At 38.8% G+C, this 23,410-nt stretch overlaps 1 protein-coding gene across 10 annotated transcripts in view; it reads right to left on the bottom strand.

The window, feature by feature from the left end:
- Nucleotides 1-23,410, bottom strand: part of PLD1 (phospholipase D1) — a 198,693-nt gene that overhangs the window by 55,784 nt on the left and 119,499 nt on the right. For 8 of the 10 annotated variants that reach the window (XR_003792450.1, XM_029215542.1, XM_029215546.1 and 5 more), the window contains 7 exons: nt 19,067-19,177; nt 16,967-17,167; nt 15,719-15,932; nt 15,009-15,122; nt 7,652-7,780; nt 6,805-6,923; nt 5,208-5,321 (listed from right to left, as the gene is read on the bottom strand). Coding sequence is in view for 9 of the 10 variants with exons in the window: in XM_029215542.1 (XP_029071375.1) it covers nt 5,208-5,321; nt 6,805-6,923; nt 7,652-7,780; nt 15,009-15,122; nt 15,719-15,932; nt 16,967-17,167; nt 19,067-19,177 (1,002 nt within the window). In the remaining variant the exon portion in view is untranslated. The remainder of the gene's footprint in view (nt 1-5,207; nt 5,322-6,804; nt 6,924-7,651; nt 7,781-15,008; nt 15,123-15,718; nt 15,933-16,966; nt 17,168-19,066; nt 19,178-23,410) is intronic. The other 2 variants (XM_029215544.1, XM_029215548.1) reach the window with 2 other exon arrangements.

Here is a 23,410-nt window from a genome sequence, read left to right as displayed (position 1 = left end):
TTTCTTTCACCCTTCCCTACCTACTTTGTTCTATCACTATACAAAACGCTTTGCTGTCCTTTGAAATCTACATTGATTCCTACATTGACATCCTTTGGAGTGTCTTTTGGACACTTTCCCCAAGTGTAGGAACAACTTTTTCCAATAGTATAATTTCAATGTCATTTACATTTGCCTTTATATATTTTTCTTTTCTTTTAATAGACAAAGAGATTGAAGACATGACTCCACTGGAATTATTTCCTTCAGTTCGGTAGAACTTCTTGCAATGACTGTCTAAGAAATGACTTTTCTGCTATAAGCTGCCCAATTTAATAAAAAGGATTGTTCCACGTATCGATTCCGTGTTAACGCTAATTTGGCATCAAGAACTTTCTTTTACCTTAATAGAAATGTCAGATGTCCTCTGTCTTGGTCATTTACCGTAAGTGGCAACGAAAGCATTCAGGAACATAGTTTGTTCTTTATAGGGAGAAAACAAGTTCTTTTATAAACTCTGTGCCTAAGCAGTTTCAGAATCATCTTTCTTCCAACCCCCTCCCCACGCCTGTCTCCTGCTATGCCTTCTCTGAGTGTTCTTGCCAGGCTTCTGAGAATACCCAGCACTGAGGGGAAACACCCAAGATTATTTTAAAGTGTCAGTGGAAGTTGCTGAAGTCAGCCCTCAGGTCTGGATGACATTTTTAGAAGCAGAAATTCATGTTGGTGAGGGCAAGTCTCCATTCTGGCTGCTGTAGCTCTAGTCTCCTTGGCCGGCCCTGTCGGCCATAGCTTCTGTGACAGCTATGCACGTAGCTGGTGTGGAATCACCAGTAGTACATGCCTAAAGGTGATCAGACCCAGTGCTTTTGTATTAAAAAATTAAATAACTGGGTTCCCTTCTGCAGATGAAAGAACAACATGAATTTTGTTTCTTTAAATCTTTTTTTTTTTTGGCTGCATTGGGTCTTCGTTGCTGCACGCGGACTTTCTCTAGTTGCGGCGAGCAGGGGCTACTCTTTGTTGCGGTGCGCAGGCTTCTCATTGCGTTGGCTTCTCTTGTTGTGGAGCACGGGCTCTAGGCGCACGGGTTTCAGTAGCTGTGGCTCACAGGCTCAGTAGTTGTGGCTTGCGGGCTCTAGAGCGCAGGCTCAGTAGTTGTGGCGCACGGGCTTAGTTGCTCCACGGCATGTGGGATGTTCCCAGATCAGGGCTCGAACCTGTGTCCCCTGCATTGGCAGGCAGATTCTTAACCACTGCGCCACCAGGGAAGCCCAAGAACAACATGAATTTTATCTATTATTTACTTTATTGTGTCCAATGCTCTTTCTCTCTCCATTTCAATATATATGGTATAAATAGTATAAAGATTTTTGTATCCAGAACTAGCCTGTGACCCATCCAGAGAAATGTCAGCTTCTTTGTTGCAAACTTTTGAAAACACTAGGGAATGCCTGAAGGTTGTAGCTAATATTGATAGAATTCAAACTAGTATACTCTTCTAGGTGATTTGCATGGATTAATTTATTTAACTATCACCACAACCCTATGAGACAGGTACTATTGTGTTTCCTGTTTTAAAGATGAAGGAAACACATTCAGAGAGGTGAAATAATTTTCCCAAGGTTATACAGCTCGTATGTAGTGAGACAGGAATTTTTTTTTTTTTTTTTGCGGTACGCGGGCCTCTCACTGTTGTGGCCTCTCACGTTGCGGAGCACAGGCTCCGGACGTGCAGGCTCAGCGGCCATGGCTCACAGGCCTAGCCGCTCCGCGCATGTGGGATCTTCCCAGACCTGGGCACGAACCCGCGTCCCCTGCATCGGCAGGCGGACTCTCAACCACTGCGCCACCAGGGAAGCCCGGAGACAGGAATTTGAATACAGTCTGCCCCTTCCCCTGGCTACATTACATCGCTCCTTTCCAGTTAATTAAGCCTGTGGTCTCTAAGTTATGTTATGAACAATAAACTATGTTAAAAACTATGTTAAAATCAATGTTAAAAAGAATAAGAAGACTTTTATTACGTTTTATTAAATTTCTCAACCAAGAGTATTTAACAGTCATTTGGCTATTGCCACACTGTAACTGAGAGAGTGAAAGACTTGAAAATACGACTATAAACTTTTTAAATCTTAAGTAGCCTCCTGCACAGCCAGGTCCCTATCTCCCTGATGTCTTCTGGATTCTCTGGAAAACCAGGGATTGGACTAGATTATTGCTTTTACCCGCTAAGCACTATACATTCATAACTTGACAACAACAATGCCTAGAACAAGGTGAATAATGTTTAGAGCCAGTAAGTAATGTGAAGTGAAACAATACTGTGGTCAGAATTTTACAGAAAAGGAGAAATGGAGCAGAGTAATTTCTTTACTTTTCTTCAGTGTCTGGTCATCTCAGATTTTCCTGTCTTCAAAAAGATGCACTGCCTGGTGGTGCCCACTGTTTTCACAACTGGAGTTATTTTGGCAGTTCTGCAAAACATCTACTGGCAACCAGTAGATGTTTTGTGAGGTCTAAAACTTTTTAAACTATGGGGGAGTCTTCTTTAAGAAAAAGAATACTAATTTATAAACACAAAATTAGTGTATTCTAGAATTACTATAGCAGTCTCTTTACTTGTCTCCTGTGTTCATTCTCCTTCTAGTCTTATAAGTTTTGCACATGTATAAACTTTAGGTCCCAAAGTGTGTTTGTTTGGAAAAACGGAAATAGGTGACAAATTGAGAGATCCTACATCAATTAAGCTTGGGAAATGCTCATAGAATATTCAGTCTTAGTAATTTCATTATGCACATCGACATAACGAAGGCACTAAGAAATCCTATATTTTAAAAATCTGCAAAAACTTATCCGTCCATGGAAACCTTTTTTTGTGGAATAGCTATTAGCATTTCACAGACAAAACCCAATTAGGGAAACTCTGATCTAGATTAATCTTCATAAAACATTCATGTATCATGCTTCCTCTCAGATGACAAAAATACATTCCAAAGTTCACTAATGCCTCCAGGATCAGGTCAAAATGAACCAGGCCAGCACTTCAGGGCAACCCCAATCTGGCCTTACGCTGTCTGAACCTCATCTACTACCTCTTCAAGAGCAAATGGTTTGCTGCAGTGGGTTCTACCATCTTCTGAGCAGCAGACTTATTCCTTAAAGGGGGTACCCAGTTCTGTCCCTCTCATTTGCCAACCTCTCATGGCATGCTGGTCCATACTCTCAAGACTGGCATTTGGTCCTAGACCACACCTTGCGTTGTTAACTGAATTCTTTAACATCACATCTTCCTCTCCCCCATCTAACTCCTTTTCCAGAGGCAGAGAACTCCTTTTGTCTGTCTCCTCAGTATCCAGGTGTGCACTGATGATCTGACTGTGCAAACAGATGGCACTTAGTAGACATAAATTGACTGAATAAATGAACTAATGAGTCTTGGTAAACTTCCTTTCAAATCAATTGGCTTCGTAGAGTGCAGGCAGCCTGGGCATGTCAGGGATGAACATGTGAGCATGTTGAGAAGTCACTGATCTAGCACCATTTCTACCACAACATCCACTAATAGGGAGAAGGTGAACCAAGGGAGGCGTTTTGTAGGGCGGATATGCAGAGCATCTATCTGCCTCATCAGGGTGGCAGGAAGAGATTACATAAACCAGGGCTTTACCAAAAAACATTAGAAGATGTCTGTATATGCAACACTGGGATAAACCATCTTTTGCTAATCATAAAAATACACAATTCTCAGAAATAACTTTTCAACAGATGCATAATTAGCATCGGCTAACTTGGATAAGTTGATCACTGAGTCAATTTTAATGCCATCTCAAATATTAAATTAAATTCTCTTATTTTCTTAATATCAAGGCTCCTATTTTATCTTACAGCACAGGTTATTTTTCCCTCTAAGTAGAATAAAATTAAACAGGTTCATAAAATATTCATTAACTTACATATGAATGCATATCTATCTGTGCCTCTAAGTTTAAATTAGTTATCTCCTTTAGCCTGGGATGACGAAGTATTTGCTGTAGGTAATTCTCTTAAGTGATTTATCTTTTTGATTGTTCTATTATTTGATCTACGGTCCGAAATGTCTTTTTATTTCTCAGATACACACACCTCTCCTTGCACGTAGTACAAAGTAACTGATTTAGGTGTTTCATTTATATAATCATATTCACCAGAATCCATATCCAGATTAAATAAATCCATAATAGTGATGTCAGCAGCAGACTACTGGATCTTCACTTAAGAAATACTTTTAGCACAATAAGTTTAGTTAACATCCATCACTTCACATACTTACAAATTTTTTTTCTTGTGATGAGAACTTTTTAAGATCTACTCCCTTAGCAACATTCAAATATACAACACAGTACTGTTAACCACAGTCACCATGCTCTACATTACATCCCAGGACTTATTAAGAGTAAAATGGGAAGCTGTACCTTTTGACCCCTTTCACCCATTTCTGCACCCCTTCCATCCCACCCTTTGCCTTTGGCAAACACCAATCTGTTCTGTACTTAAACAATACATTTGACGCCGGTAGTGATGACTTTGAACAAAAGGCAATGCAGTCCTAGTTCCGTCCCTGCATGATCTCAAGACACTTGAGCTGGAGTTGGTACAGGGAGCAGATTGGGTAACTGTGGACTAGACTAGGATTTCAAGCTCCACCTCTGTTGATAACCAGCTCGATGACCCTGGGCAAGTCTCAAAGTTTCACTGGGTCTTAATTTTCTTATTTGTAATTTGAGAATGTTGTACTGGATGTGGTCAAATTTTGTTACTTTAATAAGCAAATTTCTCATTCTTTTAAAAGTGTCTCTAAAAGGCATTTGGTTAATTAGGAACTAAAATTAGATTGAACTATAACTAGCTTCCTAGATGCTAAGTTTCAGCCGTATTCCTGGTGCTTCACTGGTATCAGCTCCAGGTTTACTGGGTATCATGTTGCTAGAGTCACTTCAGAAGGAATTACAGGACAAGCCTCTCCTTGAGTGGCCTTTTCTAAAGATATGCATTTATTATATCTATACGAGAGTTTTAACAAGAGGATAAATTGAGTACATTTAAAATAGAAAATACAATACTAAGTTTTAAAAGGTCTATTTAGATTTGCTTTGGAGTTGTCCTTATTGTTGAAGCCAATAGGCATTTAGTCCCGTAAGAGTTATTGTACCCAGTAGTACTTCATGAAAAAGAAAAGCCAGACTTACCTGTACATTAGCATGGACAGATCCAGGCACTTGGTGTTTCAACTCATGGGCTGTTGTTTGAGATTTTGGAAGCAGAAAAGGATAAGAAAGGGACCGATATTTTGGTTTCATAATCTAAAATAAAGAAAAATCAGGTAAAAAAGATTCAAATGAAAAAAAATTCCAGTCTTCCTTACTTTGTGATTGTAAAAAAAAATTCAGGTTCATTTGAAAAAGAAAAAGGGAAAGAAATATTAACAATGGGTGTTTCTAGGTGAAGAGGCAATAGATTATTTATTTTTGTTTTCTGTCTATTGCCCAGGGACAGAAAACTCCCTTTTTCCTTCTTTTACCTTTACGAGTGAGCATTATTGCTTTGTATTTTTAAAGAAAATTTAAATACAACCTGGAGTTATACAAGTACACAATTGCAAAAATGGGATTATTCTATAAACTGATTTTTTTACTACATTGTAGATATCTTGCAACAGCAGTAAAGCACTATATATCATTTAAAAATAACTTCATAGTAAAATGGCATGGAACAATCATAATTTGTTTAACGATTTCTATCAATGAGGATGTCAGCTGTTTCTCATTTTATATGAATTATTAGATGCAATGTCAAGATAAATGACTTATTGAATAACTTCTTTAGCTTAAATACCTGAAATAGATTTTGAGTCAAAGGTTACATACCTTTAAAAAGTTTTCTGCAGTTGTACCAATTTATCCTCCCAGGAGCAAGGTATAAGACCATCATAGATCCCAAACCCAATTGTAGGTAATTGCAGCATTTTTATCTTTGTCAGTCCAATAAGTTAAAAATATTATCCTTTTATTTATTCATTCATTTGCCTCTAAATTCTTGTTAAAAATATTTCCACTATTTCTAAGAGCTCCCATTAAGTGTTTATAATGTTATTTAAATGAAAATAAGGGGACACTTTAAGTTGTTAATAAAACTAAATCTTTTTCCAAATTGTAGGGACAAAATGCCTATAAAACCATTTTATTTATTTTATTTATTAAGATTCTATAAATAAAATGGAATCTTAATAACACCTAGACGATAGGTACTTAACTTAGGAATGTTAGGTCAAATTCTTACAAGTAATGAAGACATCATACTAAAGAAGACACAGACTGGAGAAAAGAAAAATGTCTCCATTTTCTCATACTACTCACTTTGCTCAGAACCGCCTCTCAGAAGCCTGTACCAATATGGGCCCAGGGCAGTGCCAAGATTGGAAAGCCTTGCAAGCTCCAGCTCTCTTACCTGAACGAGGCTCCCATCCCCCTACAGTAGCCCGACAGCCCTCCACGTGACTATCAGCCCCGGCCAGGTGCTTAAACGACACGGAGTGTCCCAAGTGTTCAAAGGGTTAAACCATAGGCTGTGATAGTAGCATCATCCCTCCACCCTCTGAATTGTCTGTGGTGTGAAAGTTCAGGAACATTTTCTTTTTCTTTTGCTCAGAGACCCAGGCACTCTGACAACCGGGCACCCAAGAGTGGATGGGTAGCACAGCTGCGGCTACCACAGCCCCTTCTCGCCTCCTTTTCCTGGCCTGTCTCTCTTCATGTGGACTGAATCATGATAAGACCACCTATGTACCTTCGTGAAGTTCCAGCGCTGGATGAAGTGACGGGCCACGTCGCGAGCCGCCTTCCCGTGGACTACAGAGGCGATGTCGTGCCATGGCATCCGGGGGGTGGAGTGCCTGTCAATGAAATCTGCCCGGGTGCACCAGGCAAGGTCCTCACTAACTTCTGTGCCCAGAGGCACACAAGCCATCTGACCCCAGCTCTGACCCTGACTACGATACATATAAGAAAATGTGGTAATGCCCACCGTGTGTACATTACTTGGCTTGGATAGAACAATACCTTTATAGCCAAGAGAAACATAGATCTCACAGTGAGGAACACAGTCTCCTATGCACCTCTCCCAAATATGTTTCCACTTCACTTATTAGATAATCACTAGGCAAGGCAGATGTGAGTTGGTACAAATTATTTAAAGCTGTGTACTTGACATTACATTTTTCTTTTTTATCCTGTTGAAATAATGTTAAGCTACGTTCTTATTTCCTGTTAGATATACAAGCACAGTGATAATCTGAAATGTGTTGTTTTAATGCTGGAAGATGAAGATGATACGCAGAAAAAAGGAGATGATCAAAGGAAGGGAACCATCTCCTGGAGAATTACAGACTATTACCCCCCTAAAATATGCCTATATGGAAGCTGGAGATTTCCAACAAGTAAGCTCTATTTCATTTTCTTTTCTTACTATAAGGAAAAGCCCTTAAGTACATGACTGAATCATAGCTTCCAGTGTTTTACCAAATATTCAAAACAAAACAAAACAAAAGATATTAGATCATGCACATGCATACTTGTTGAGATGCTGACAAGGAAAAGACAAAATATAAGCAGCCACCCACTACCATGGTACTTACCTGCAAAAGGTTTATCAAGTTGAACCCAATCTTTGAAGACAAAATTGCAGTAGTCCTTTCCATGCCAGAATCTGGTTTCCCCATGTAGCTCTCCCACACCTGTCTGCAAACTTTGGATGGAGCCCGTGTCTGTAAATGCAGCAAGACTCACTCAGAGACTGGTTCAGGCGGACCCCAGAGAGGGAGGCTCATCTCTTATTTATTAAACACCTAAAGACTTCTTAACTTTTCTTCTTAAGCCTCATAACTAGGACGGCATGTGTTCATGAGGCTGTGGACTGACAAGGTTTTAAAACTCTCATGAATTTACTATTAGTGGGTAGTTGGGGCTATAATCAGGTTCAACATTTGGCAGTGAAATTTAATATTCTTATTCTCACCATCTACCAGATCACTGGAGGAATGGATCACAGGGTTAACTGTGAATAAAGAACTTGCTAGGAGAGCCTATGAGAGAGCAGTAAAGTCAGGTCAGGTGGAGGAACATGAGATGCAGAGGCCATAAACAAGTCATGTCCTTCTTTTTCCTCAACCAATATGGTGCACATCTAATGTATCATTCTTGTCTTTTGCATCTCAAAATGCAAGAACCTCAAATTTGCAGACAGCCTGTGTTCCAGCCCTGGAACTGACTAGCTAAGTGACACTGAGCTTCATCTTTTTGGGTCAGAAATCATTTATGTGTGAAAGGAAACATTTGGCCCAGATGACATCTAAGATCTTTTGGGCTTTAACATTCTATTTTTCTAAAATTATAAATGACATCCATAAGAAGTGTAACAATAGACAGAAGCTCATGACCACGCAGGCGCAAAAGCAGCAATCCACTGCAATATTTCACAAAGAACTTTGTCGGGAACATTTTACTTAAGGGTAAATATGTTGACTTAAATAGTTTGTACGTTTATGGAATATGCTGATCACAAAGACAACTAAGCAGGAAAACTAGCAGAACTACAAATCACAAAATGCAGCGCTTGGCACAAAAGAGACACTTAACAGATAGACATTGGATGCAAAAATGTTTGTTGAATGAATAAATGGTACCGCGTGCAGGAGCCAGTGAGAGTACCGGACTGGTCTCCCTACCAACACACTGCCCCAGAGCTGTCCTTCTAAAAATGCAGACTGCTTGCTTAAAAGCCTTCTAGGATGACCTACTGCCTAGAGGGGGTCAAATCCTAAGGGTTTAGTATGCACAGAGAGCTCTTCTCAAGCTGCTGACAATCTCTCTTTCTGGTCCTTGTTTTCCTCACACAGCCCAGACCCCAGGCACACCATCCTTTCACTGCTTTTGACAGGCCTGGTTCATCATGCAGCTGGTACATTATTCCTTCTGCCTAGAAGGTTCTTCCCTCCCTCTTGGTCTGAACTCCTCATCCTCCTTCAAGAGCCACATTAGCTGTCATCTGTCCTAGAGACACCTCCCAGATCCCAGCAGGGAGAGGCAGTCCTTAGCACTGCTGTAGAACCATTAACAGTTGCACACCTCGGGGCCTCTGACTCTGTGACCCAATTGTGTAAGGATGCTCCTCCCTGCTCCCCACTCGCTCATCTATAAACTTTGGGGCGGAGAGTATGTCTCCTCAGTGCCTGGTATAGCTACTGGCAGTCAGTAGGCAATCAGTAAGTATTTGCAGAGCAAAAGTTTTTAAACAATCACCACACATACTGCTAGTATTCTATCTCAGACTGAATAATTAACCTCCAAAGGGTATTGGAATTTTCTGTAAAAGGAAAATGTCTTAAAATGCTAACAATGAACAAAACTCAATAATGTTAAAAATAGAATTCTGTTGATTTCTCCCAGTGATTTATTTTCCTGCTCTCTAAGACTGAAAGGCCAAAGTACTGGTAGGTCTATTTGCTCACCTGTAGGCTCTTTATAGTAAGCATGGCACTTTGTTTATTAAAAAAACAGGAAAAGAAAAAAAGGGGACAAAGAACGAGATAAATAGTGGGTCAATTCTGAAAAAAAAATATATATATATATTATATACATTTGTTTTCATCAATTGAGAAACTCCAGGCTAAATCTTTATATGTATACACATATACTTGTTTAAAAATCTCACCTAATAATCAGTTTTGATAAGAAAAACAAAGCAAATTCTTAGTCTCAGATAATGATCTTGGTGCTAATTGAATTCAACCTGCTCACAGTTCAAATTTGGTTTTGGTTTTAGTCATGGCCAAAACTAGTCCAAATAAATCAGGGTCCTCCTCAGAACAAATGAAATAATATTAAGGCTAAACAGAACAAAATACTCCTACTTACTGCGATTACTGCTCAGAATTGCATGAACACGTACGAGCAGGAAGGGAGGACTTTTTACATCAGCAATGCCGACCTGAGGTGGTTCTTATTAGTCCATATCTGGCTCCCAGTTGATTTCATAATTGCATCTGCCTTGTCTTTTGGCATCGATTTTTCATGCCAGTTTACTGCAAGCCTCATCCATCGGTGGCCCAGACTCTGGCTGCTGAAGTTCATGAAGAACTTTTTTTTTTTTTTTTTTTTTTTTTTTTTGTGGCATGCGGGCCTCTCACTGTTGTGGCCTCTCCCGTTGCGGAGCACAGGCTCCGGACGCGCAGGCTCAGCGGCCATGGCTCACGGGCCCAGCCGCTCCGCGGCACGTGGGATCTTCCCAGACCGGGGCACGAACCCGTGTCCCCTGCATCGGCAGGCGGACTCTCAACCACTGCGCCACCAGGGAAGAGGGTATCTTCCTGCCCCTCACCCGGTATCTTCTGACTTTGCCACATCCTCCTGTTTTTTCTCTCGTCTCTTGGCTTCCAAGGCTGCACTCCTCTACCATTACTCCGACTCACCCTTCTTGATCTTCTTTCCTAGCTCCTCCCTCACAAGGTTTTCCCCAGCTTTCCCCTAAATGTACCCCTGTAGCCCTGGCTTCTCACTGGGGCTCTAGATCTACAGCCACGTCCAATGCCTCACTTGACCTCATCTACCTAGTTGTCCCACCAAACCATAAACTCATGCGTAACACTAGAATCACCATCATTCCTACAAAATCAAGTCTTCCCTTGAGATTTCTGCTTTCTATTCATGGTTTCTCAAGCAAAACCTCAGAATCACCTCTGGCTCCCCTCTCTTCTTCACTGTCTTCTCCACCCACCTCCCCATCACCACTTCTCAAATCCTACTGAAATTTGCGGATTCTTTCTTCTGAAAAAAGATTCTCTTATTCACTGGAACAAGCTAGTCAGACTCCCCATGTCTCTAGTATGACCTTCGTAAAATACCACCCTTATTCCCCTACCCTTCCCCTCCACCCCCCACCCTCTCCAAATTCCACCTTCCCAGGGATTCTCCAGCATTTAAGGAATGAGGGTCAATGACCCAGCCTGACTTTCAAGACTCTCCAGATATTGGTACAATTACATCCCACCAGCCCAATCCATACAAATTAACTACCTATCAACAGCAATTCCAAAACCCAAAAGCTCTGAAAATCCAAATGTTTCTTCACAGCTCATTTGTTAGCAAAACCTGACGTGAACTTGAGGTTATTATCTTTATTTATCCCACTTGATGTTGCACGAATGTAAATGATTTGTTTATAGGGTATTTCCTGGACTTTGCCAGGAGTGTAACATAATATAGAGTATAGGCATTGTATTACCTTTCTAAAATCCAGAATCTTCTAATTTCTTTTTTTTAATTGAGGTAACATTGGTTTATAACATTATGTAAGTTTCATGTGTATGACATTATATTCCTACTTCTATATACACTACAGCATGCTCCCCACCAAAAATTTATTCTCCATCCATCACCATACAGTTGATCCCCTTTACCCATTTCACCCTCCCTCAATCCCTTCCCTTTTGGTAACCATTACTCTGTTCTCTGTATCTACATAATTATTTCTGTTTAGTTTGCTTGTTTATTTTGTTTCTGTGTTTGTTTCCTTGTCCTTTACATTCCACATATCAGTGAAATCACATAGTATTTGTCTTTCTCCATCGGACTTATTTCACTTAGTATAATACTCTCAAGGTCCATTTATGTTGTTGAAAATGGCAAGATTTCATCTTGTTTTATGGCTAAGCAGTATTCTATTGTATATATTTACCACATCTTTACCTATTCATTCACTGATGGGCACTTAGGTTGTTTCCATATCTTGGCTATTGTAAATAATGCTGCAATGAACATAAAGGTGTATATATCTTTTTGAATTAGGTTTTTATTTTTGTATTTTTTAGGTAAATACCTAGAAATGGGATAGCTGGATCATACGGTAGTTCTATTCTTAATTTTTTGAGGAATCTCCATACTGCTTTCCAAAGTGGCTGCACCAATTTACCTTCCCATCAACAGTGCATGAAAGTTCCCTTTTCTCCTCGTGGTCGCCAACATTTTTTATTTTTTCCCTTTTCGATAACAGGCATTCTAACAGGTGTGAAGTGATATGTCATTCTGGTTTTGGTTTGCATTTCCCTAACAATTAGTGATGTTGACTATCTTTTTGTGTGTCTGTTGTTCATCTGTATGTCTTCTTTGGAAAAATGTCTCTTTAGCTTTTCTACCCATTTTTAATTGGGTTGTTTTTTGTTGTTGTTGAGCTATACTAATTCTTTATATATTTTGGATATTATTTGCTTATTATATATATCATTTACAAATATCATCTCCGATTCAGTAGGTTGTCTTTTCATTTTGCTGTTGGTTTCCCCCTTTGTTGTTGGCATTTCTCATATGTGTGTTAAGATATAACATCTACCTGGAGTGCCTGTTTCTCTCCCTTCTTAGTCTCTACCTACTGAATTTCTGCCTATATTCACGGCCAGTTCTGAAACAGGTCCCCAGTGAGTTATATACATATATTTTTAAATCTCTTGGTTCTTGAAACTTTTTGGATTTTGGCATTGTGGATCAGGTTTACAGTTGTGGAGAAGGCTTCACTGACAACTCTTGCCAGAGGATATTTCCCCCTGATGAATTACTAAGGCACTAGGTTAGTAATATCACCACTTACCTATTAGACAATAAGCTCTTTGAGAGTGAAAATAAGTGTTATACATTCTACACCACTGAAAACAGAGTTTAGAAATGACTTAACCTACTCTTCATTATCCCTTATAATTAGATATCTGAGTTTGAAACACTTGTCTTAACTAAACAATTACTGAATATAAGAAGAATAAAATTCAACTCTTTTGGGCTTCCCTGGTGGCGCAGTGGTTGAGAGCCAAATTTCTATAATCTACCCAACCCTCTCCGACTTTGCTCCTATCATTCTCCCCTAGCCCACCCGACTTCAGCCACTCCTGGAACATACCAATCCCCTCCTGCCTCATAGTCTGCACTTGCTACTCCTCCTGGCTGGACTCCCTCCCCACAGACATTATCTTATCCTGATTCTTCTCTCCCTTTTGATCTTTCTCGAAAACTCACTTCATTGGAAAAGCATTCTCTGACCCTCTCCCCATACAAAATAGTAACTCCTCCCCTCTGCCCTTCCCCCCTTCCCCTGCTGTACTGTGTTCCATGATAATTCTTACCGCCTGACACGTTGTGTTTGATGATCTATTTGTATATACAATTCCCATCCTTACTCTCCTACTAGTTAACAGAATTTTGTCTGTGTTGTTCATTCCATCCCTAGTATCTAGAACAGTGATTGACATAGGAGCTCAGTAAGTACTTATTTAAAGAACAAGTGAGTCATATACATTTATTTTTGTATCCCCACTTACAATTTTTTTTTTTTTTTTTCTTTTGCGGTACGCGGGCCTCTCACTGTTGTGGCCTCTCCCGTTGTGGAGCACAGGCTCCGGACGCGCAGGCTCAGCGGCCATGGCTCACGGGCCCAGCCGCTCTGCGGCATGTGGGATCTTCCCGGACCGGGGCACGAACCCGTGTCCCCTGCATCGGCAGGCGGACACTCAACCACTGTGCCACCAGGGAAGCCCCCCACTTACAGATTTTAATGATTGTGCAATTCCATCAAGGGAATGAACTGCTCATTATGTTCTCAACCATCCTCCATCCTCTACTCTTGGATTTTAGGTTGTTTACTTTCTCTCTTCTCTCTCTCTCAATAAAAAACACTGCACTGGACGTGTATCCAGTTTATTAGGGAGAGGATTTCCATCAACACCTGAAAACCACCCACATTGCTGTTCCTAGTTCTCCACTATGGTGATCACCCCCTCAGCCTGCCATCAGCCTGAATTACTTAACGTAGTCTGCACCCAGCTTGCATCTTCTTTTCCACTTGCCCCCAATCCTGTTGTCAGCAACACTAGCATTCGGTCCCCTTGACTTCATGTTTCACAACTTCATTCCTCCATCTCATCATCAGTCCTAACGCAGCAAAGCCACACTCTGGAATTACAAAGCAATACCTGGACCTGTTTGCAACCTTTTATCTTTAATGTCTGCCCCGGCATGCACCTCTGACCTGGCTCTCTGGACTCCCCAGTGCCCTGTCTCAGGGCTATGACGCTCTACGGAGCGCAGGAATTACTGTGAGCTATCACTGAATCCACATAGGCATCAAGGACTAGCTGTATGCTAAATAAAGAAAATGTCTCCCCACATATGCTCTTCTCCATATTTTAATATATATCAATGTTGTTTACGTATTTTATATCAATGTGATTTAAGACAAACAAATGTACTTAACAGTCACATGGGAGCTTTAGTTCACTATATACGGTTAATCAGTTTAAAAGTTGCAGGGTCTCCAGACTACAGAATGCTGGAACCACTGCTCAAGGTCCAGCTTAATGTTCAGGGTCATCAGCTCCTGACAGCCACAAGTGACTCACAGCCAGCCATGCTAGCTGGGCTCTATCTCAGCCATCTCCTAAATAGTACACAGAACTGTGGCCTTAAGAATTTAGCCAAAAGGTCCTGATGTAGCCATCTGCATATCTGCTAAATCACAAGTCTGAAGCATGACTTCTGCGAGACTGATAAACTAGAACTTCTCTGGGCACATCACTTATCATCTCTAACCCTGCCGTTGGTTCGTCTTTAAAAAGGAGGTAACACTTATTACCAAGCCCCACAAGCGCTCGGGGCAGTGAGCGGCAGAGCCTGCACACAGTAAATGCTAGCTCACAATTTTACTACTTATTATGATGATCACTTGTTACTAAATCTGATCCATTGCCAAATTCCTCTTCATTCCACCATATTTTAGGCCCTGATTAATTTATTCGAGAACCTAGTTCTTAGAGAAACTTATCAGATTATCAATTCTAAAAGTATACGTGGGGTGAAAACTGTGAGAATGGCAAGCCAATCCAGAGACACAGTCACTCTGCTCATGCAGCAAAAGCTGAAGCCTACAGAGATTGTGGCGATTCACACATCACTTACCAATGTTAGGTCTAGTGAGCCCCTGCTCAGACTCACTGGAAGAGTGAAAGAGTTTCAAGTGGGGCTTTAAACCATGGATTAAATTCTGACGACTCCTACAGTGATTACAATCACCTGGAGAAAGTTGAGAGTTCTTTCTTTACAAAGAGATATAGATATATATATAAATATACCAAGTTTTCTAAACTCAGAAGCAGCTTCAATCATTTTAAAAACAAGGCGAGGCTATAAAATCAGTCACAAATTCTGTGCAACAGAAAACTGTAGAGCTTTAAGACAAATCTTAAAGAATGGTAAATTTATAAGATGTAGAAAATCTGATGTTTGAGGATAAAAGCTGGGTGTATTTCTGGATAGAAAGAGACATGAAATCTCTTATATGAAAAGTTTATAAAGTACACCTAATACTTTTCTTTTTCCTTTATAACTTGGCATTATTTTAGAAATGCTTAGTCATTCTGCAACCATTAGAAGCATGAATTGTGGCTGTTACGACTAGTGATGTGAATAAAACAATAAATCTGTTCTAAAATGGGTCAAACAGAGCCGTGAAATGGCATGAGACTGAATAGGATGATATAATGACTTCTCAGCATTGTTCACTTTACTCCATTATAGAAGGACAAGTTCTGCAAACAGGTATATACAGTGTCTGGCTATGGAGGAACAGAGCATTGTTGAGATAAATTCCAGTGCAGACAATGACTTACTGGAGGCGCTGTCAATGCTGCTGATGCTGTCCGTGTTGCGTAGGTGGTGTCTGTGCAGCTGCCTGTAGATGCTGAATTTGGAGAACTTTCTGGGCTTTCCTATTCCTTTCAGTTTTGAATCTGCATCATCAACAGTCTTCAGGACGGGCAGATTTTTGTTAGATTCGTTTTTATCTTTGAGGCATAAGGATTCCATAGACCCTGTTGTTTCAGCCTGAGAAAATTATTTAAAAAACAAGAAAAAGAAAGAGAAGAAAAGAAACTGCATAAGATAAGCTGCACTGTGGCCTTTTAATTCCAGTTTAAAGTTTACACATGATGGAGGCTCCCTAAGAGACACACAATAATACGTGTGAGGTCAGCCACAGGGCAGTGGGCGATTCTTGTGAGCTGTTTAAATACTTCCAAAGGGATATCAGGAAGTCCATTATAGTTCCTCTTTCACTGGGCCAGAAATTTCATGCCAATTAACCTTTTGGTTTCAAATACAATTACATGAGTTATACTCACTGTTGAGCTACTGAACTTCTTCCTCTGATAAATATTAAGTAAGCGATGCTTTTTCTGTCAGTTATTTTCCCCGTTACCTTTTCACTAAATCTCTGTTTTCCCGGAAAAGTCACCAACATGTAGAGCAGTAAAATAAGATGGAGCCCGTCAAACTTTTTAATAAGCATATTGATATTTGGCAACCATTCGAGTTGAAGTAACAAGTTACAAATACAGGCATTTAGAGATTTTGGCAGCTCTTGATTTGAAAGATACTTTGAGAAGTTATTAACCTCCTGCTTTCAAATAGAATTCCCTAAATGACTCTAGACTGACCTATCCTATTTTTGTATGTTTGTAAGAAGGAAGATTTCAAAAACCTTGGCAGCTAATTGTAATAAGGTTGCTTATTTAACTTAAAGTCCAATTTTGCCGCACATTTTTGTTTATGAACTTTTTTCCCAAATAGGAACTAAATCTTGAATTTCAATGGAAAGCAAAGGAACTATGAGATAGCAAATGCTCTATCAGATCTGTTTTCTCTTCTTACAAGAGAAGAAACTGAGATTAACAGATGCATAGTTACAGACTCACTAAGTGGTATTTGAAACCAGGTCTGTGTTGGACTCAATGTTCTTTACCTCTCCAGGGATATGCCACCTCTCATTCAATCCATCAGTCAACCAATCACACTATTAATACACACTTATACAAACTGTGTCCCTTATATGCAGTTCCATAAAGGTGAAATTTACTAACTGTGAGGGAAACCAGAGAAGGTCCCCCGAGGACGCGCTTCACGCTGCCCACGTCCGTGAGTCTGTGTTCATTGTCATCCCACCTTCCATAGGCCAGGTCAATCCCACCCACAAAGGCAACCGACTGGTCGATGATGATGAGCTTCTCGTGATGAGCCCACAGATATACACTGGATGACACATGATCTGGGTGCCTCATCACCTTGAGAGGAAAAAAAACCACACACGTAATATGCTTTCTAAAATGTCTTTCATATTATAATAAAATAGGTCTGTTTACTCCCCTGAACAACATTTCCTACAATTCAAATGCTAAAAGGTGCTATCTATACATCAAAGAAAATCCCCAAACTTCTAATTTTATCCTCAGTATTTAGCAGAGTATTTATTTTATCCTCAGTGTTTACCCCTGGATACTTTTCAAAACTCCCCTGACCACCCTGGACCCCTCACATATGGGGGAAGCTGCCCTTTAGCTTGAAATTTGGCCACATATTTCAATAAAAGTCAGTTCAATGGAATAGCAGATTCCCTTTTCCCCCTAAAGGGTTATGTTATATGTTTATATAGAAAACACTGAAACGTTTTAGCCTACACCTATCTCTGACAAAATTTTTTAATGCGTACATTGATATTTGGGCAGTTATTACGTTGAACTAGTAATCATACTGATATAGGGATACAGATGTTTCGGCAGCTCTTGATTTTAAAGGTAATTTAAGAAGTTATTAACCTCCCGGTTTCGAACGGAATTCTCTCTTAAATAACCCCAGACTGACCTATTTTTGTATGTCTTTAAGTAGAAACATTCCAAAAACTTTGGAGGCAACTTTATTTTTTAATAACATGTTTTTATTGTGGTAAAATACACATAACATAAAATTTACCATATTAACCTTTTTAAGTGTACAGTTCAGTGGCATTAAGCATGTTCATATAGTGCAACATCACCACTATCCATCACCAGAACTTTTTAGTTTGCAAAACTGGAACTCTATACCTATTAAACAAAAACTCCTTGTTCCCTCCTCCTCACAAAATCTGGCAACTACCATCTACTTTCTGTCTCTATGAATTTGACCACTCTAGGTATCTCATGTAAATGGAATCACACAATATGTCTTTATGTCTGGCTTATTTTACTTAGAATAATGTCTTCAAGGTTCATCCATGTTTTAACACATGTCAGAATTTCCTTCCTTTTTAAGACTGAAAAATATTTCATTGTATGTATATACCAATCCATTATTGAGAGTGTGATATTGAAGTGTCCAACTGTTATTATAGAACTGCTTTATTTCACCCTTCAATTCTTTCAATGTTTGCTTTATATATTTTGATGGTCAGTATTAGGTATGTAAATGTTTATAATTATTACATTTTCTTGCTGCATTGAACCTTTTATTAATATATAATGTCCTTTATCTATTGTAAACTTTATTGATTTAAAGTCTATTTTGTCCAATATTAGTATAGCCACTCCTGCTCTCTTTTGGTTATTATTTACATGGAATATCTTTTTTTAATCAGGTGAAATATATAATCATTATATACTTTAAGCCTGCTGAAGATTAATTCATTGTCTTGATGTAGCTCAGTGACTGGGCGACAATATTTCCTGATAGGCTTCAGGTCTTTGGTAAAATATCAAAAGGCTTTTTTCAAATTGCTTATCATGTTTATTCACTTTACTAGTACTGTATACAAAGTGCTTTTAAGGAGAGCACTTTAAATCCTAAAGGAGTTCTCTTTGTTGCTATCAGTGTTCAAGGGATATCCCAGGGAGATCACATTTAAGAGGTTCCAGGATAACCTTAATGAGGAGTATAGAAACTTGACAGGGCTCTTAAAACAACTCTAGGAAGAATGTTCTTGGCTAAATTATCAGGGTAAGAGAAGCAGAAATGAGAACTCTGCTGACTCCATCAAGATGAGAAGTATAAGAAAGTATAATTATTTTATTTCTGAGAAGTTCACAGTATTATTGATTCAAAATATACATTAGGGAATTCTAAAGATTACCACTGCTCAAAGTAAAATGTATCTGAAAAACTACAGAATAATAAAGAAGAAACATTGTTAAGCAAGATGACCTGAATACCTTTATGTTGGGGTGTAGATGCATCAAAGTCCTCTTGCTGTATTCACTATTGATTCCAAGAGCAAGTTCCACCTCTTTGTAGAGCATAATGAAGATACGCACCCCCTGTTGCTGTCACAAGAGAAAACACAAGGAGGAATAAGAATTTCTGGAGGTAGGTTATGATTTTCTTTTTCTTCTTCATTTCTGGGGCATTGTACTTTTTAAAAATTTTTTCTATAAACAAGTATAATAAAATATTTAATGAAAAGTGCAATACAAGAAGGTGAAACATAAGTGTATATTAAGACACAAATATAAAAAATAAAAATTTATCTCCCTTCCATTCTATGACTTGTCATACTGAGACAGTCAGTATTTGACTAATTATAGCCAGAAAGTTGAAATTGCAACTTGAAATACTAAAAGTATCTGATAGTCTTACAACTTTGAACATCTCAGAACACTTGACCTTGAGGAAAGTTTTGACCTGATTCATGTTACAGGATTAGGATATTCTGCTTGTCTTTATTATACCACAAAGAATTGAAATAACAGTGTTTTTAAAACTCTGATTCAATAAATTATGCTAAACATGCCTTAAATGTTTCTGGGGGTATTTTCATAGAGTTTTTCTTTATTAAAAATTATTTCAGTGGAAAAAACATGTCTCAGTCTTCAGAGGTGAATGTATTGGTTCACACTCTTAACCCATAATTAAATCATTAATGTCTATTTCACCACTGAAATGACTTCTTCAAAAGTCAGCTTCTCTAACATTCAAAAATCCCCGAGTTTTAGCAGCAGCACAGAAATTAACACTGATCCATCCTTAGACCTTGGACCTAAAAGAAAGTAGACAAGGCCGTTGTGAAGGTCAAATTAAATCAAAATTGCCTCATAAACTTTAATATGCTATACAAATAATATTTATTCTTAATATTAACCATCAAAGAAATGTCCGACAGCTGGTAGTATAGAAAAGTACCAGTATTTTCTCTCCTAGCTCTGGGCGGTGACAAGGTTTCAGCTTATGATAAATTGCCTGACACCTGAATGTCCTCCCCCATCCCTGTCTGCTTACACAGTTCCGCCACCAACATATAGTTCCTCCAGGAAACCCTATCTTATTTACCCCCACTTCTTGTATCACTTTTTTACTTTTTAGGTTTGCATCCTCAGTGTTGCTGTGCAGTTTGCAACATTTTAATTTGCATTTACTGTACCCAGCAGCTCTGAAAGCATCCTGCAACGTATTACATGCATCTTGAGTACTGTAGCCACACCTAGGCATTTAACATCCTACAGATTTAAGGCAAGAAGTTTTCCATAATGCTTTCTGGAGTATTTGAGATGCAGGCATATCTAATAAACTAGAGTGAATAATTCAGTTACAGTTTAAATGTAATCCATGGTAATTAGGTATTGTTCATAATGGACATTTGAGTCACAAATTTAAGAAGCCTTACTGGTTGAACACATCTAATTTATAACAACTGGATATTTTTGCAATGCTATAAAAATGTGAAATAACATAAGAGTTAATATTTTTAGGCTGCAAGATGTAAAATCTTGGAGTAAATCAAACATATATACAGTTCCCCAATGTTGCTCTGCCAATAAAAAGCATATTTTGGCCCCTAAATCCTTAAAATAACACATCACTTCAAAATACTACCTCTATCTTACTTGGTGTTAGTAGCATCTGAAAAGTGTGCATATTTTTGAAGGGATACACTAGATTTACATTCTGGGCTGCATTAAAGAAATCTGAGTACTAAGAGAAGACCCATTCTTGCTCTGAAAAAAAAACAGGATTAAAAATACATATGTCGGGGGCTTCCCTGGTGGCACAGTGGCTGAGAGTCTGCCTGCCGATGCAGGGGACACGGGTTCGTGCCCCAGTCTGGGAAGATCCCACATGCCGTGGAGCGGCTGGGCCCGTGAGCCATGGCCACTGAGCCTGCGCGTCCGAAGCCTGTGCTCCACAACGGGAGAGGCCACAGCAGTGAAAGGCCTGCGTACCGCAAAAAAAAAAAAAAAACAAAAAAAACACATATGTCATTTTATTTCTCTGGTTAACAGCTGACTTTTGGAACTTGCTTGTTATTTATTATATTATGCAACTTTTGTTGTAATCAAGTACATAAGTACAGACTTGAGTAAAGAAATAAGGAAGTGAAAGTGCAGGCAGGAAGTGAACAGATTAATTTCTAACGATCTGGTCAGTGAGCACTCTAAATGAAAACTAGAACGTTATTTTATTTTTCTCCTCTACTATTCAGATTTACTTTGCTATTTGAATATTTTAGGATTCAGCACTGAATAGGAGTTTAAAAAAACAGCCTCCCGTTGAATGACATAATATAAAGTTTAAGATCCCCAATTTCAACCTAAATTATAGAACGTTACACCTGACATCTTTCATCACAGTTCATTTGTTTTAAATGGATGAAATTCTGCTTCTTAGGCTTATGAGATTATTACCCATGAAGTACAGTAATTGAAAATTAGGAACTGGCCTGAATCTTACAATTTTCCATTTATCTGCATAACTAATGGATTTTTTAAGTAACAGAGATTTTTAATGCTAATGGATTATAGCATTATCCTCCATCTATTAATACCTGACATTTTCTTCTATACTGTGTCTTTTCACATTGAAATAAATAACTCTGTAGGAAATAGGATAGAGACTTTTAAGTCATTTTAGCTTAAATAGAAATGACTAATAAGGAAGTAATTAAATATAAAAAGTTCATTTTTATGTAGTCTGGTTTACAATTATTTACTTATGTCCATGCCCACAATAAACAGTTAATTAGTGACAAGATTCCTGTGATAATAAAGCAATAAATTCCTCTTCTTTTGGTCAAGGCATTACAACACTGCCATAAACTCTAAACTATAAAGGGCAAAGCAAAATACTTCCTCTGGGAATGAAGGCATTTGTTGGGCCATAATAGTGCAGACTTATACAAAATATGGGAAATATTTGTGCAAAATGAAAGCCCAATTACAAAAAAAAGGACTGATGTTAATTCTGTAATTTCAAAAATACACTTTTGAAGTATCCAGTGTTTTACCAATGCCTTTTAGTGACCCCAGGGGAAATTACTTTTTGCTCAGAAGAAAAGTATTAATAGGGGAAGTAGGAAAACAAATAGCCTGGACTTGACTGTGCTTCTTACGTTTCTATGCCATGTTTCTTATCTCTGCTGCAGTCAACTAACCCAAGGATTCCACAGAATAAACTTTATGACACCTGAGTTTAAAAAGATAAAAGTTCTATATACTCTTTTCTAATTAGTTTTTAAGCAAGTAGGACAGATATAATACTATTAACAGTAGGAATTTTTAGGTGCTTTACACATACAAATGCATGTGAAGAAAATGAAAAATAAACATCTTTTATAGTTGAAATCAAGAGACTTTGCTTCTGAGCCAGCTTTTTCTCTGATTGTTCAAGCACTGTGGTCAAATATTTTCTAAATGTAGCTAAGTTTGTCCATTGCCTAAAGATAGCTTAGCTAACACATCTCCAGGATCATCACTTGTCAAGAGCTTCCCCAGTGGAGGGGGGGATGGGAGGTGGAGGAGGTGTGCGATATTTTAGGAACATGCAAAGTAAAGGATAAAAAAAAAATCGTATCCTCACCATTTAAATGCAAGCTGCACTGGGATGTAAGAGCACATGTGCTCATGCGCCTTTTTTTAAAACCAGTTTTGTTCAAAGCACAGTCCTTAAGGTTGAAGATCCCTTCCCTCCTTCCCTGCCATGCCCTTCTAGCCCACCATTTTGGTAAGATTCCCTTTGATTTTTCTCTGCAGTGATGTGATTATTCATCTCGTTTGACCAACCTGGACATCTTTCCCTCCTGTTGGTCACTGACTGCAACTCTAGAATGTGCCTTGTGGCCCAGGACAGAAAGAAATTAACCTGACGACAAAATCCTCCCTGAGAACCTAGGTTCTGTTAAGTCTCCAGGTGGTTGCACTTGAAGAATCTTTTGGTGCAAGTCTCATCAGAAATATCACATATTTCTAAGGTTAAAATATACAAATTGGACACAGGGATGCAGTTACGATAACTATGATGCAACTTACCTCACCTCTTAGTGCAATAAATGCAGAACTGTGAAAACCCTGGGATGCTGCTTTGAGTTAAAGCAGCCTGCCTCTCAACATTGGCTTACACTATTTTAAATGATGACATCGCATATCAGAAGGCCAAAGAAACAGGAAAATATCAACTTGGCTATTACCAGAGAAACAAAATACTGTATTTTCCCCCTAAGAAACATCCATTAAAAGAAATGTTTGCCTATATGTTGGCTATAAAGCAGAGACACTAAATTTCTCCCC

Source organism: Monodon monoceros, unplaced genomic scaffold (genome assembly GCF_005190385.1).
Source record: "Monodon monoceros isolate NGI ecotype Baffin Bay Population unplaced genomic scaffold, NGI_Narwhal_1 Super_Scaffold_11, whole genome shotgun sequence".
NCBI classification, from domain to species: domain Eukaryota; kingdom Metazoa; phylum Chordata; class Mammalia; order Artiodactyla; family Monodontidae; genus Monodon; species Monodon monoceros.
This window is presented reverse-complemented; position numbering and strand designations above follow the sequence as displayed.